This window comes from Ceratotherium simum, chromosome 17 (assembly GCF_057802395.1).
Source record: "Ceratotherium simum simum isolate JZ-2026a chromosome 17, ASM5780239v1, whole genome shotgun sequence".
Lineage (NCBI taxonomy): Eukaryota > Metazoa > Chordata > Mammalia > Perissodactyla > Rhinocerotidae > Ceratotherium > Ceratotherium simum.
Genome location: NC_141916.1, coordinates 44,763,177 through 44,775,428, shown reverse-complemented (window position 1 = coordinate 44,775,428; position 12,252 = coordinate 44,763,177). Strand labels below are relative to the sequence as shown.

General features: G+C 40.1%; 1 protein-coding gene across 1 annotated transcript in view; it reads left to right on the top strand.

Moving 5' to 3' along the window:
- Window positions 1-3,552: 3,552 nt before the first annotated feature.
- DERA (deoxyribose-phosphate aldolase) overlaps window positions 3,553-12,252 on the top strand; it is a 105,287-nt gene continuing 96,587 nt past the window's right edge. The window contains exon 1 of the mRNA XM_087442702.1: window positions 3,553-3,718. Coding sequence (XP_087298828.1) covers window positions 3,688-3,718 — 31 coding nt within the window. The 5' untranslated portion in view covers window positions 3,553-3,687. The remainder of the gene's footprint in view (window positions 3,719-12,252) is intronic.

The following is a 12,252-nucleotide window of genomic DNA, read 5'->3' as shown; positions in this document are numbered from 1 at the left end:
CGAATGGTCTGCTTCTAATCTTGCCAAGTGAGGCTGTTAAAAAAAATTATCTACCACCACAATGTTCATAAAAGAAAGAACATTTTTAAATCCAAATTGGTAGTGAATGACCTAGTCTCAGAATGAAACACTGTTCTTTCAATTGAATAAATTTAGCTTCATAAAGACTCAATATAATTCTTATTTTTCTTATTTCACCATGAAGTAGGAATTAGATATTCTATGTCTCCTTCGAGTTCTGAAATATTTTGATTCTAATATTCATACTCTGCTCTAGTCCTCCCTGCTTCCACACTTTCCCCCATCTGACTTAGAAATACTGGTTGATAGTCCATGGTGTAAGTGGATATTTGCCCAAGGAACTTGTGAATGACTGCTCTTAGAAATCATAGGATTAGAGACTACAGTCGAATGAAATTGGACCGGATAAAACAATGGGCACTATAAGAAGATAGCACAGACAGTAATGTACAATCATTCAGCTGACAAATATTCACAGCCGACTGTGTGCCAAGTACTCTACTAGACCCTAGGCATATGATGAACCAAATACAAATGGTCCATGCCTTTTGGAACTTAACAATTGGATTGCTACTGTCTCCCAGGGCAGGGAGGTTCATGAAGCTTCAAGATAAATATGACATATTCCTAGAGCTTTAAATTCAATTGACAGAAGCATTGAGGGGTGGGAAGACTAGTAATTTATTTGGCAATTTATATTTAAAAATGTATCCATAAAAAAGAATGGCATGAAAAATTTGCATCGATTAAAAAAATACAATACTTTTGTATAAAGACAGTTTTACTCTTGTAAGACTCCGTGTAGGCTATAGCTCCAGATCAGCAAGCATATATTCTCTGCCCTTAGGTTGATAATTCTTTACATTTAGCTTGCATAAACATCATTTGAGGAAACTTGTTAAAAATACAGATTCTAGGATCCTAGAGATTCTGATTCAGAAGGGCTGTGGTGAACCTAGAATCTGCTTTAGAAGAAAGCTCTTGGGAGATTCCAGTGTAGTAGTAGTGGTCTATAGATCTTTCTTCGAGAGGCCTTGCCTTAGGGATACTTCAGAAATTTCAGAAGGCAATAAATTTAAAAGAGACCTTCACAAAGTGAAACTTGGCAACTTTTTTCCATTAAAGAAACTCGTTTTTTGCACTCTAGCCTCACTATGTCTCTGAATGCTGCCAATTTAACATACTTTCAAACTGTAGAAATTAATTCCAGATTAGTACTGTGAAACAGGTCAGTTTTAGAAAAAGTCCTTGAGAAATTCTTGTCAGATATATTGCTAAAATGTCTACTGTAGAAGCCCGCCCTGATTCTGGTTTTTTAGCTAAGTCAGGATCTCATAGCTTTTTTTTTTTTTTTAATAAATTTACACTATACATGAATGTATAAGGCATGGCATGGAATCTTGCTTAGAGTTGTATCTGCCCCTAAAAATAGAATTCCATTTATTGTCTTTGTACCTTTTAGGCATGTCAGTGCTCTCCAGCTGAAGACCACCAGGAACACACCTGTAGTTGGATAAATTTGGTTTTATTGACTTGTTACAACAAGGGAAAATGCTCAGCATGGAAAACTGAGGTGTCTCAGTAAGAGGGTGTTAGAAATGACATAGAATCTGGGCTTGTGGTCAGTGATTTGGGGAAGATTCAAGGAGGCCGGCCATTGCTCTGGATGGATGCTGGCAGGACGTGGTGATAATTCTATGACAGGGCATCTCAATTCTTATCTAAAAGAAGAATGGAGTGAGGTTAAAACTGATGGGTAAAGAAGTGAAGTCACTTATATGTTAACTTATATTAACTCCTATATTATATTACAGTGGGCTGTTTGGTCATTTTTTTTGGTTTGGAACAGTGTTCATGTTTCTTCTGTGTTCAGACATGGTTACCTGTGGTCTTGCTTTTGTTAATTCATCAGGGGCACAATGACCTTGGCTGATACTGGTGTTCTGTGAAATTATTTATGTTTTACTAGGGCACATGACAGCTCAGCTGTGATTGCCAGGTCAGCTCCAGGCTTTCAGGGCTTGCTTTTCTCTTTTTCAGCGTTAAAATAAAAATAAAGGCAAAAGGCTATTCTACAGTCGGCTCTCACCCACGAATCGGGTTCCACACCCATGGATTCAACCAACCGCTGATCGAAAGGCCTAGATGCTTGCATCTGTACAGAGCATGTACAGACTTTTTTCTTGTCATTATTCCCTAAACACTACAGTATAACTATTTACATAGCATTTACGTTGTATTGTGTATTATAAGCAACCTAGAGATGATTTAAAGTATATGGGAGGATGTGGGTAGGTTATATGTAAATACCACGCCATTTTATAGAATGAGGGACTTGAACATCCACAGATTTGGGTGGTGGTGGGGATGGTCCTGGAACCAATCCCCTTGGAGATACCGAGGGACGACTGTATATGTATGAATAGGATCTAGATACATCCAAAATATTCAGCGATAGCTATGTGTTGACAAGGCTAAGAGGCGGCTCAGTGTAGAGGAATGAGACTAGGATTACTTTTCCGATGTAGCCCCATAATTGCTGTGAACCTGACCGTAACAGCTTCCATTTGTTGAGCACCTCCTGTGTGCCAGGACGTGTCCTAGGTGCCTTACACCCATACAACTTTGTGAGGCAAATATATTTTGATCATCCCCATTTTATAGCTAAGTAGACAATAAATAACATTCCTAGAACCACCTAGTTATTAAGTGGAATTGCTGGTAGATTAATTCTAACCCATTGGGAGCCTACTCCGTTGCCACTATACCAGGATTCCTCTCTGCACTTTTGCATCTGCAGGTATAGCAATGGAGATGTAAGGTATACCTGGTGGGACTGTTCTGAGACTCAAATGCTATCCTACCTCTGAATGCACTTAGCCCAGTAACTGGCTCATGGTAGAGTGTAACTGGAGTTTCCTTTTTTCAGCAGAGTGGAGAGGTCTCATTGTGGGTACAGATGAGTTGACTAGTAGCCTACGTTGAGTGACTCCAGACGATTTTAACCTCCTGGTCACAGAAAAGTCAGGCTGAAAAAAACCTTAGTATCACAGAATCCGAGTTTTAGAGCTCCAAGATATTGTGAAAGCCATTTCTTACGGATGAGGAAAACAAAGCTTAGAAGGGCAATTGCGCCCAGTGTCACAGTGAATTACTGTCACAGCTGGCCTAAGAAGCCAGGTCTTCTCTCTCCTAGGCCCCTTCGTTTCTCAGGCGCCGGAGGTGCTTCTCGTCATGAAGTCCAGATTAGAAGTCACAGCGCGCCCTGGGGCCCTTGCTGCTCGCTGGCCACCTTTACAAGGCTGAGAGATCGCTGCTGCCATTTCGGGGGTGGGGCTGCAGAGCTCTGCACCCTGACAGTAACCGAGAGGGACCCCTCCCCTTTGGTGACGCAATCTTACATGTGAAAGTTTCTACAAGTTTCTATTCAGTTCAGTGGGCAACTCTAGGATTCTAAGCCGGGTGTGGCAGCGAGCGCTCGAGTTCCGCCCCTCGCGGAGAGGACCGGGGAGCGGGGCGGCAGGCTGTCCTCGCCCAGCCGCGCGCCTGGGTCCCCGCCGCGCGGCCCGGGTCGGCGGCTCCGCCCCCAGAGGGCCCGGGGCGGGGCGCGCGGGGAGGAGGAAGGGCCGCGCGAAGGGGAGCCTGCCGCTGCTGCAGCCGCGCGCCATGTCGGCGCGCAACCGGGGCACCGAGCTCGGTAAGGGCCCGCGGGCCGCCCCTCCCCGCCCCATCACCGCCCCCGCCCCGGCCGGGTGGCCCCATGGCGCTCGCCGGGGGGAAGCGTGGCGCCGGCGCCGCAGCCGCCCTAAGCGGAGACCGAACCGGGAGCCGAGACTCCTGGGCACGTGACTCCGCCGGCCTTGGCACCCACGCCTTATTGTTGTGAGCCGGGGGAGTAGGAAGCGATTCGGCTTCCATCTGCCGATGCACTGATTCTCACCTTCTAGCTCCCTGCTTGCAGAGAACCAAAAAGACTCCAAACAGACAAAACCAGATAAAAACCTTCCTTACCCACTCTTAATAGAATCCCTGTGCGATTTAATGCTGGATTTCTACAGATAATTTTAACGGAGGTGTATCCCAAAAGTGCTGGTGGAAAAGTTGTCAGGTCTCCGTACTATATAAATTATTGTAAATTGTGTATGATTTTATGGGTTAATAAATAATAGTAGTATATAGAGTTCTATTTTGGGGTCTGATTTTGAGAGTATTAGCTATAAATTATACCTAACACATATACTTTTTTTTTCTTTAAACGTGATTGTTCTAATGAAACATTCTAGACTTCAAGAGGTGTTCCAGAACTTTTGCTGAATGGTAAGAGAGTGTCATTACAAAAACAGTAGATTTCCTCACCAGGTTGCCCTCTTTTAGTCCCTGCCCTTGAGTAGGTTATGTTTTTAAACTCTAGTTGTTTCTGGAATATGACAATAAAGGACTGTTCCCTAGATTGGAGATCCTGAAAGATGGTGGATAGGGAATAGGGATGGAGTGGGGTCTTTCTTACTCACCTTGTTATCTCCAGGGATGTGGCACTGTGACTTTGTACACATTATTTTCCCCAAACTTTGTTTACTCTTGTTTCAGAAATACAATTAAACCATTTTTGCTTTCTTAATTTGTAAAAAAGGATCACTTCCATTCATTTGTTGAAAAGTAATAGTATAGACGAAAAACAATTGCTATATAGAATAATACTAAATGTGATTTTTATGCAGCTATTTAAATGATTGTAGTTTTGTTTTATTCTCTTTGTTTAGATAAAATCAGATATATTTCAAGGGCGTTTTTCCTTAACTTGTATTAATCAATCCAGACAGATTTAGCCTAAAATGCTAAAATAAGTTATTTGAATTATTTATGTCTTAGGAAAAAAAATCATTCAGCATCAATTTATGCAGTGGAGTAATTGATGACTTTTATAGCATTTTCTAATTGAAAGTCTTTTTTAAATAAACACTGTAACTTCTTTTTTAAAGAAATTAACGTTCCGTTTTTTATTACAGAAGGAATTCATGTTTATTGTAAAATTTTTAGAAAATACAATCATCACAAAAAAGACTATAAAATTATTACTAATCCAATCACTGTTAATTATATTTTAGTTTATATACTTCTAGTTGGTAGATTTTTTTTTTTTGTAATAAATAGGTTCATTTGAGACTGAACCTGACCCTCTGTATAAAACCCTTCAAGGAAAACATTCTTTTATCATGGCATTTGGACATGTGAAAGAAAGAACAAACCTTCTAACTTTAATGTTAATTTTTATGTCAGTGTTTAGTGATCAGTACTATCTGCCTAAATTTTCTATTTAAGATGTTCATTTCCGATTTTATCCCACTCAAAGCTAAAAACCTCTTTTTCTTTGGGTAGTGTTTGCCCTAAGGGGATAGGTGGCAGCTGTGTCTTCAAAGAGAGGAAGCTTGACAGGTTTGGAGTCAGAGGGAAAAAACCCTAAATCTGGCCCTTCTGTTGAATAGACGGTGGCTCTGGGCAAGCTACTTGATTTCTTTGAACTAAGTAGTTGGTTCTCAAAGTGTGGTCCGAGGACCCGCAGTAGTAACGTTATCTGCTCATTTGAAATGCAGATTATCAGACCCCATTGAGATCTTAATGAATTAGAAGCCCCAAGTGTGGAGCCCAGCATTCTGAATTTTAACAAGTCCCCTGGGTGGTTCTGAAGCACACCCAAGTTTGAGAACCAGTGGCCTAATGATCTCTATGGAGCTATGGAGCATTTCTGGCCCTATGCATTCTGTTAAAATAGACCAGTGTTGTTCTCTCTATTCTCCTAGACGCCTCTTAACTTTTGCCTAAGATGTAGGTGCAGCCTGGGCAGTGATCTTTCTTTTCTCCACTAAGTATCTCAGGCACCTAGAATAGAGTCTGACACACAGACAGCCCTCGAACATGTCTGTTGAATGAAGGAGTGAATTTAGACCTACACCTTGCTTGGGGGAACTGGGACATCCGCCTGGGCCCCTGTGTGGACAGATGCTCTGAAGCACTGCACCTTCTTCCTCTTTTCTGAATATCATTAAAATTTGATTTCAGTACTTCTCTCTTTAGGGATATCTCAAGAGGCTTATGAAGGATGTTGACAGTATAGCTTCCTTTCAAATGTGATTTTCTTTGGAGGCATTTGAAAAACAAGGGTGTTGTATTCAGTAACTTCTAAGGATCTCCTTGCTCTTTATCTCTCTGTATATCTGTGAGCTTTTGTGTACAAAAAGGAAAATTGCAAAGATATCTGAAAAACAACAGAAAATAAGTAATTGAAAACTGATTTTCTGATTTTTAATTGGGAAAGGATGGGGACACTTCTTTAGGTTTCCTGCATTCCGTTAACAAGAGATTATTTTAAGCATATATCCACAATCAGAATCATCAGGGACCATAATTACTGAGGAGTGTAAAGACTGTTTTGCTCTGTAGGGGCACTTTCTGTGATCCAAGTCAGAACAAACAGAAAGGGCAGCTTATTTGTTTAAAAGGTGGATAAAGGAGATCACCTTTGGCTAGTTGCCAAACCAAGAAACATGATGGGATTTTGCATTTTACGAAGCACATTTATTCATTCAACAACTAGTTATTGAGGGCCAATATTATACTGGGTAGTATTACCCTGGGCTTTGGGATACAAGATGGACAAGGAGAGTCCCTGCTTTCGCAGAGCTAGGTCGTTCAGGAGCTGGGCATCACGCCAAAGCTACAATTAAAATAATTGCAAATGTGATATGTAGTTATTTTCCATCTATTTTTGTCTAGTTAAGAAATTAAATGTACCTAAACTGAGCCTTAAGAGCATCATGATAACAGAGTGTTTTGGCCCTCTTGCGTTATAACCTTTATTTTCCCTTTAAGAACTTAGATAAGAATCAGGGATGTAGGGAGCTCATTTCTGCTATTCCTAAGGCCTAACTTTGGTATAGAACGCTTCTGATTTTGATGATGGTGATTTTCCACTGCAAAGTTATCAGTTTTTTCTTTTGTTAATTTTTAAGTTTCTGAAATGCAATCTTAAGTCTTAAAGTTAGGCAAAGCACAGGATGCTGGCACAATAATTCTTTATGTAACACCTGCTATGTGCCAGACGCTGCCTAGATGCTGAGTATGATGATAATGATTAACATGGAGCTCTGGCGATGTGCCAGGCACTATGCTAAATGCCTTTTTTATCATCTCATTTAGTCTTCATAACAGCCTTGTGAAGAAGATGATGTTATGATCCCCCTTTTACAGATGAGTGAACGGAGGTATGGAGAGTTTTAAGTAACTTGGCAAAAGCCAGTCAGGCAGAGCTAAAGTGGCAGAGCCAGAATTTAAACCTAGGTGGTTTGGTGCTAACGCTGCGTGCTTCACCGAGACACTGTGTCTGTTGGTGCTAACTGGGGACTGTTATGCAAGGAAAGGTAAACGGAAAGCTGGTGAATAATTTTGATGTGACTCTTAGGTTCCATTTGCCTCTGTCCATATGAAAGGTTTTTGTTTTATTACCATAACCACATTTAACCATTGCAATTTCAGAGAAGATGCAGTTTATCCTGAGGGAGAATGGAAATATCCAAACTTTGGCGGATTATGAGAGTAGGTTTAGATGTCACTGAAGAAGAAATTTTCTGGGATGGCGTGTTAAAACCAACCTTTCTCTGGGAATTCTTCATGTGGATGTGTTGATGTGCCTCAGAGCATCATGGGCTGGGGACGTGGGAGTGATCTCCAACTGATCAAAGTAAAGGGTTTTTTTGGTCTTTTTTTCTTTTTCTTGTCTTTTTGTGTTTTAGTAAAATCCCAGCCCTTATACTCCAGTCTTTGGGCTTACTTTGGCTTCCTGGGTTTAAAAATCAATCCTGTCTCTTGGTGTGACATTAAGAAAAAGAAAGAAAGAGAAGAAATACTGAAAATTTTTGTTATTTTTGTTTTGTTGATTTGAGATGACTTTTCTGTCTTTTTTTGTTTTTGTTCTTTGTCTTTTTTTTGTTTTTTGATTTCTAAATCTGGGTCTTCTGTAGTTTCCTGAGAACTGGAATGTCTTTGGTTTGTAAACAAGGCAAACAGTTTAAGGAGTCTATAGATTTTACGTGGGAAATGACCTAAATCACCTTTCAAGAAACTCTATTGTTATTTATTTGTTTTAGTGAGACAGAAAAGCATTAACATTTGTTTTTGGGTTACAAAAGTCAATCCTTGCTTAAAAACAAAACAAAACATAAGGTAGCATATTCTTTACCAGGTGGCATGTGAAAATTTGACTGTCAGATTAGGTAAGAATAGAATTTAAAAATTTTTAGATTTCTGTGGAGAATTTCCCAAGTGGAGTTAACTTGAGATTTTATTTTGACTGAAAAATTGATTTGTGCAATATTTTTAGTGTGGATTTTGTATCTGAATCCAATGTTTTTTTCTCAATGCTTAACATATGCATATTTCTTTAGGTTTAGTAGAGTACTTTTACAAACTTTATCTCCCTTAATTCTCCTAGTAACTCTTTGTGGTAGGTATTATTCTCATTTCATAGGTGAGAAAACCAAGGCTCTGAGAGCATAAGAACTTGTTTAATGTCTCAGAGTCGGTAAGATTCAAATCCAGATGAAAGTAATTATTTTTATGTAATTATGATATTGGTAATGATGAATTTATCCTCCCATTGAGTATTGATCATAAACCAGAATAACAAAAATTTTTTGTGCTATACTTTTTTTTTTTAAACTTGAAAACAATCTCAAACTCTTAGGGAAGTTGTAAGTGCAGTAGAAAGAACTTTTTCCTCTGAACCATTTGAGGAAAATGGTTGACTGACATGATGTGTCACCACCCCTGGATACTTGAGTATTTCCTACATGTAAGGACATTTTCCTCAACAGCTGTAAAAACTGCGGCCATCAAGATGAGCACATTAACATTGATACATTATATTACCATCCAGTCCAGGAACTTCATTCACGTCTAGCCAGTTGTCCAAATAATGTCCTTTATTTCAAAAAGATGCAATTCAGAATCACATGCTGCCTTTATTTGTCAGGTCTCTTTAGGCTTCTTCAGTCTGGAATAATTGCCCAATCTTTCATTGACTTGCAAGATCTTCACATTTTTGCAGCATACAGGCCAGTTATTTTGTAGAATGTTCCTTGGTTTCCGTTTGGAGTGTTTTTTCGTTGTTAGGTTTAGGTTATGCATCTTCGGCTGGAATATCACAGAAGTGATGCTATGTTCTTCTCATTGCATCCTCTTAGGTAGCACATGATTTTGATTTGTCTCGTTATTGACGATGTTCATTTTGATCACTTGGTTAACCTGGTGTCTGCCAGGCTTCCCCACTGTAAAGTTACTTTTTAACCTTTGTAATTAATGTGTATTTTGTGGGGTGGTACTTTGAAACTATTTAAGTATCCTGTTCCTCTGCAAACTTCCAATTTATTTATGTTTGTTTATATTAGTATGTATTTGAGGTTTCCTATTTTTCCCAATGGGTATAATTGTTATTATTACTTAATTTTCACATTGTTTCAGATTTTGCTAATGGGGGCCCCTTAAGCCTGACTTCTCTCTTTTTGACTTTATTTTTTAGTACATGCGTATTTTCTGGCTTAAGGTATTCCAGGCTTATTTTATACTTTCCCTGCCCCAGTCCTGGAGTCAGGTATTTCTCCAAGGGGTGTTTCTTTTAGTAAATAGTGGTATTTAGAAGCCAAGCTCATGGTGACTGGAGTGTCAATGTTCCCAAGCCCCTCACTTAACAGAGTTGGAGAATGTTTGTACCACACACACACACACAGACTTACTTTTGTATTTATCTGTCATCCATCTACATCTCTCTGTATAGTGAAAACAACGAGTTCACACTGATACCTCCAGTTCCAGTCCAATGCTACAGGATTTATTCCACTTTTTTCCCTTTCCATATTTGAAACACTCCACTTGCTGGGCTATCCATACCCCACTCCCAGTAGACATTCTTCTCGACTTTCTCAGGCTCTGACACCCTAAGCTGGGTGCCTTCCTCATCCTGCTTGGGCTCCAACTCCCTGCATCAGGCTGCTGCCCACATTGATACCCCCAAGAGATCTGTGGCACTCTGCGCCAGGCTGCCCCTCCGTGTAGATAGCCTCCTTACCTTGCTTGTCTTGACTCCCCGTGTCTGGCTGCCCCTTCGTGCAGACACCCTCTGTGTTGTCATTGGACCCTGGGCTACCCCTGTGCGTGAGAGCCCCCCTCATTTGTTTGGGCTCCCATACCTCACTCTGGGCCATACTGGCTCCCCATCCTGACCTGTCTCAAATGTCTACCTTGCTCAACCCCCCTTGTCTCCCCATTTAAGATAATTGTTCAGCAAGGGAAGGGGAAGGGGAGGAGGAGCAGAATAAATTTTTTAAATTTATTTTTATATATTATAAATTTATACCAAAAAAAAATATATTTTTAAACAAACTGATGTGGCATGCCCGCTGTTCCTGGCACTTGTTACTTGTTGCTTGTGGTGGTGGCTGGAATACCAGATGAGCATAGCCTGGTCTCTGCTCTCCTGGAGCTCACAGTGAACTAAGGGAGATAGTCATGTAAGTCATTACAATAACATAAAAGTGACGACAGAGGAGTGATCAGATTGGAGAGAGACAGAAGATTTCACAGACAGTCCAGGGGAGGTTTTTCGGGAAAGGATGTTTTTGACAGGGAGTAGTTTCTGCAAAGGACCTGAGCAAAACCAGCATGGCTTATTTCATTAACTGTAGGAACCCAGTTTTCAGATTGGTAGTGTAATCTTCTCATTCTACTATAATGGCTAAGAGTAATATTTTAGTGAAGAAAAATCCTTCATATTCTATGTATGAAATACACACACAGAGTCAATATAATGATTACATACATTTTTGGATTTTAAATTGAGCATCCTTTTGTGAACGCTAACTTTGATTTTACCGTAGAAGGCTTTTACCATTTGCTTAGAAGCATGAGTGATGAGGCTTTTATTATTCTGATACTGTTTGGATAAATAGAAAAAAACTGTAAAGTAATAATTTGGGTTTGTTGTCTAATTAAATAATTAAAAGTCCTCCATGGTGCCTGCTAAGTTAAAAAAAAAAAATATTTTTAAGCATCTAAGCCCTGTGGATTTTAATTGTTAGGAAGGAAGACGGACTTCAAGTGCTCATTTAAAATGGGATGCGTCTGCCAGGAAAGAAAGACTAGTAAATGAGACAGCAGATAGAGCCCTTGAGGATGCGATTTAAACATGTCACTAGAAATTGTTTAAGTGGAGAGCTCTGGCCCTTTTAAAACACTGCCTGTCACTTGAGGATTGGGTCACCTTGAAACGTGTTCATCTTTGAGTTAAAGGCATAAAAAGGCACTTTGAAATTTTTCAGTTAACTTTGGTGTGTGTTGTGTGTGTGTCTCCAGATGTACCCCTCCTAGCCTGCCTCAGTCGCAACAGTCAGTTCCCTGGAAACCAAAGTGGTTGCAAGAGAAGGATAAACGTTTCATCTCAGCTCCGGCAAACTCGACAGATTTTTTAAATGTTGAGACACTCCAGCTGCAACTTCTGACTCTCTTTGTATAGTTGGGCCTTCCTCCCCTAAAGCAATGTCTGAGATGAGAGTAGCCTCTGGTAATTACTTCCTAAAACGGTGCCACTTAACTGGTGCCTTCGTTCTTGTGGAATGTGGTTGATGATGTCAAGATTGCGGTCTTTAATGTCTGGTAAAAATATCCATATTAACTGTTCTTATAATCCAGATTCAGATAAGATTTTCAACTGAACACCTAGTGGACACACTCCTGCCCCCACACCACAAAGTGAGGGTGTGTGTGTGTGATTTCATTCAAGTGTCTAACATTTGACATTGAGCTAGATATCTGGCATACTTAAGGTATAGAGATTTCGTATCTCCGATGTAGAGATGCTTGAATAAATATTACTTATGGATATTTCAAACAGTGTTTTCTAGGAAAATGATAGTGTCCACATTTATAAAGCTACCTTTTTTTTTTCAACCTGTCACAATTTCATAGCAGGAAGGCATCTTAGCCATCAGTCCAACACCCTTCTGTAGGGACGAGTAAACAGAGACCTAGGGAAGTTAAACCTTGGTCACATGGCTGGTTAGAGGCAGTACTGGAAGTGAAACCCAGGCTCTCTCTATGCTGATTTATTCCAACATTGCATTACCTCCCTTGCCATTAATTAGCTTTCTAGAAGCTGGGCTGTGGCCCTGAATCAGAATCACCTGA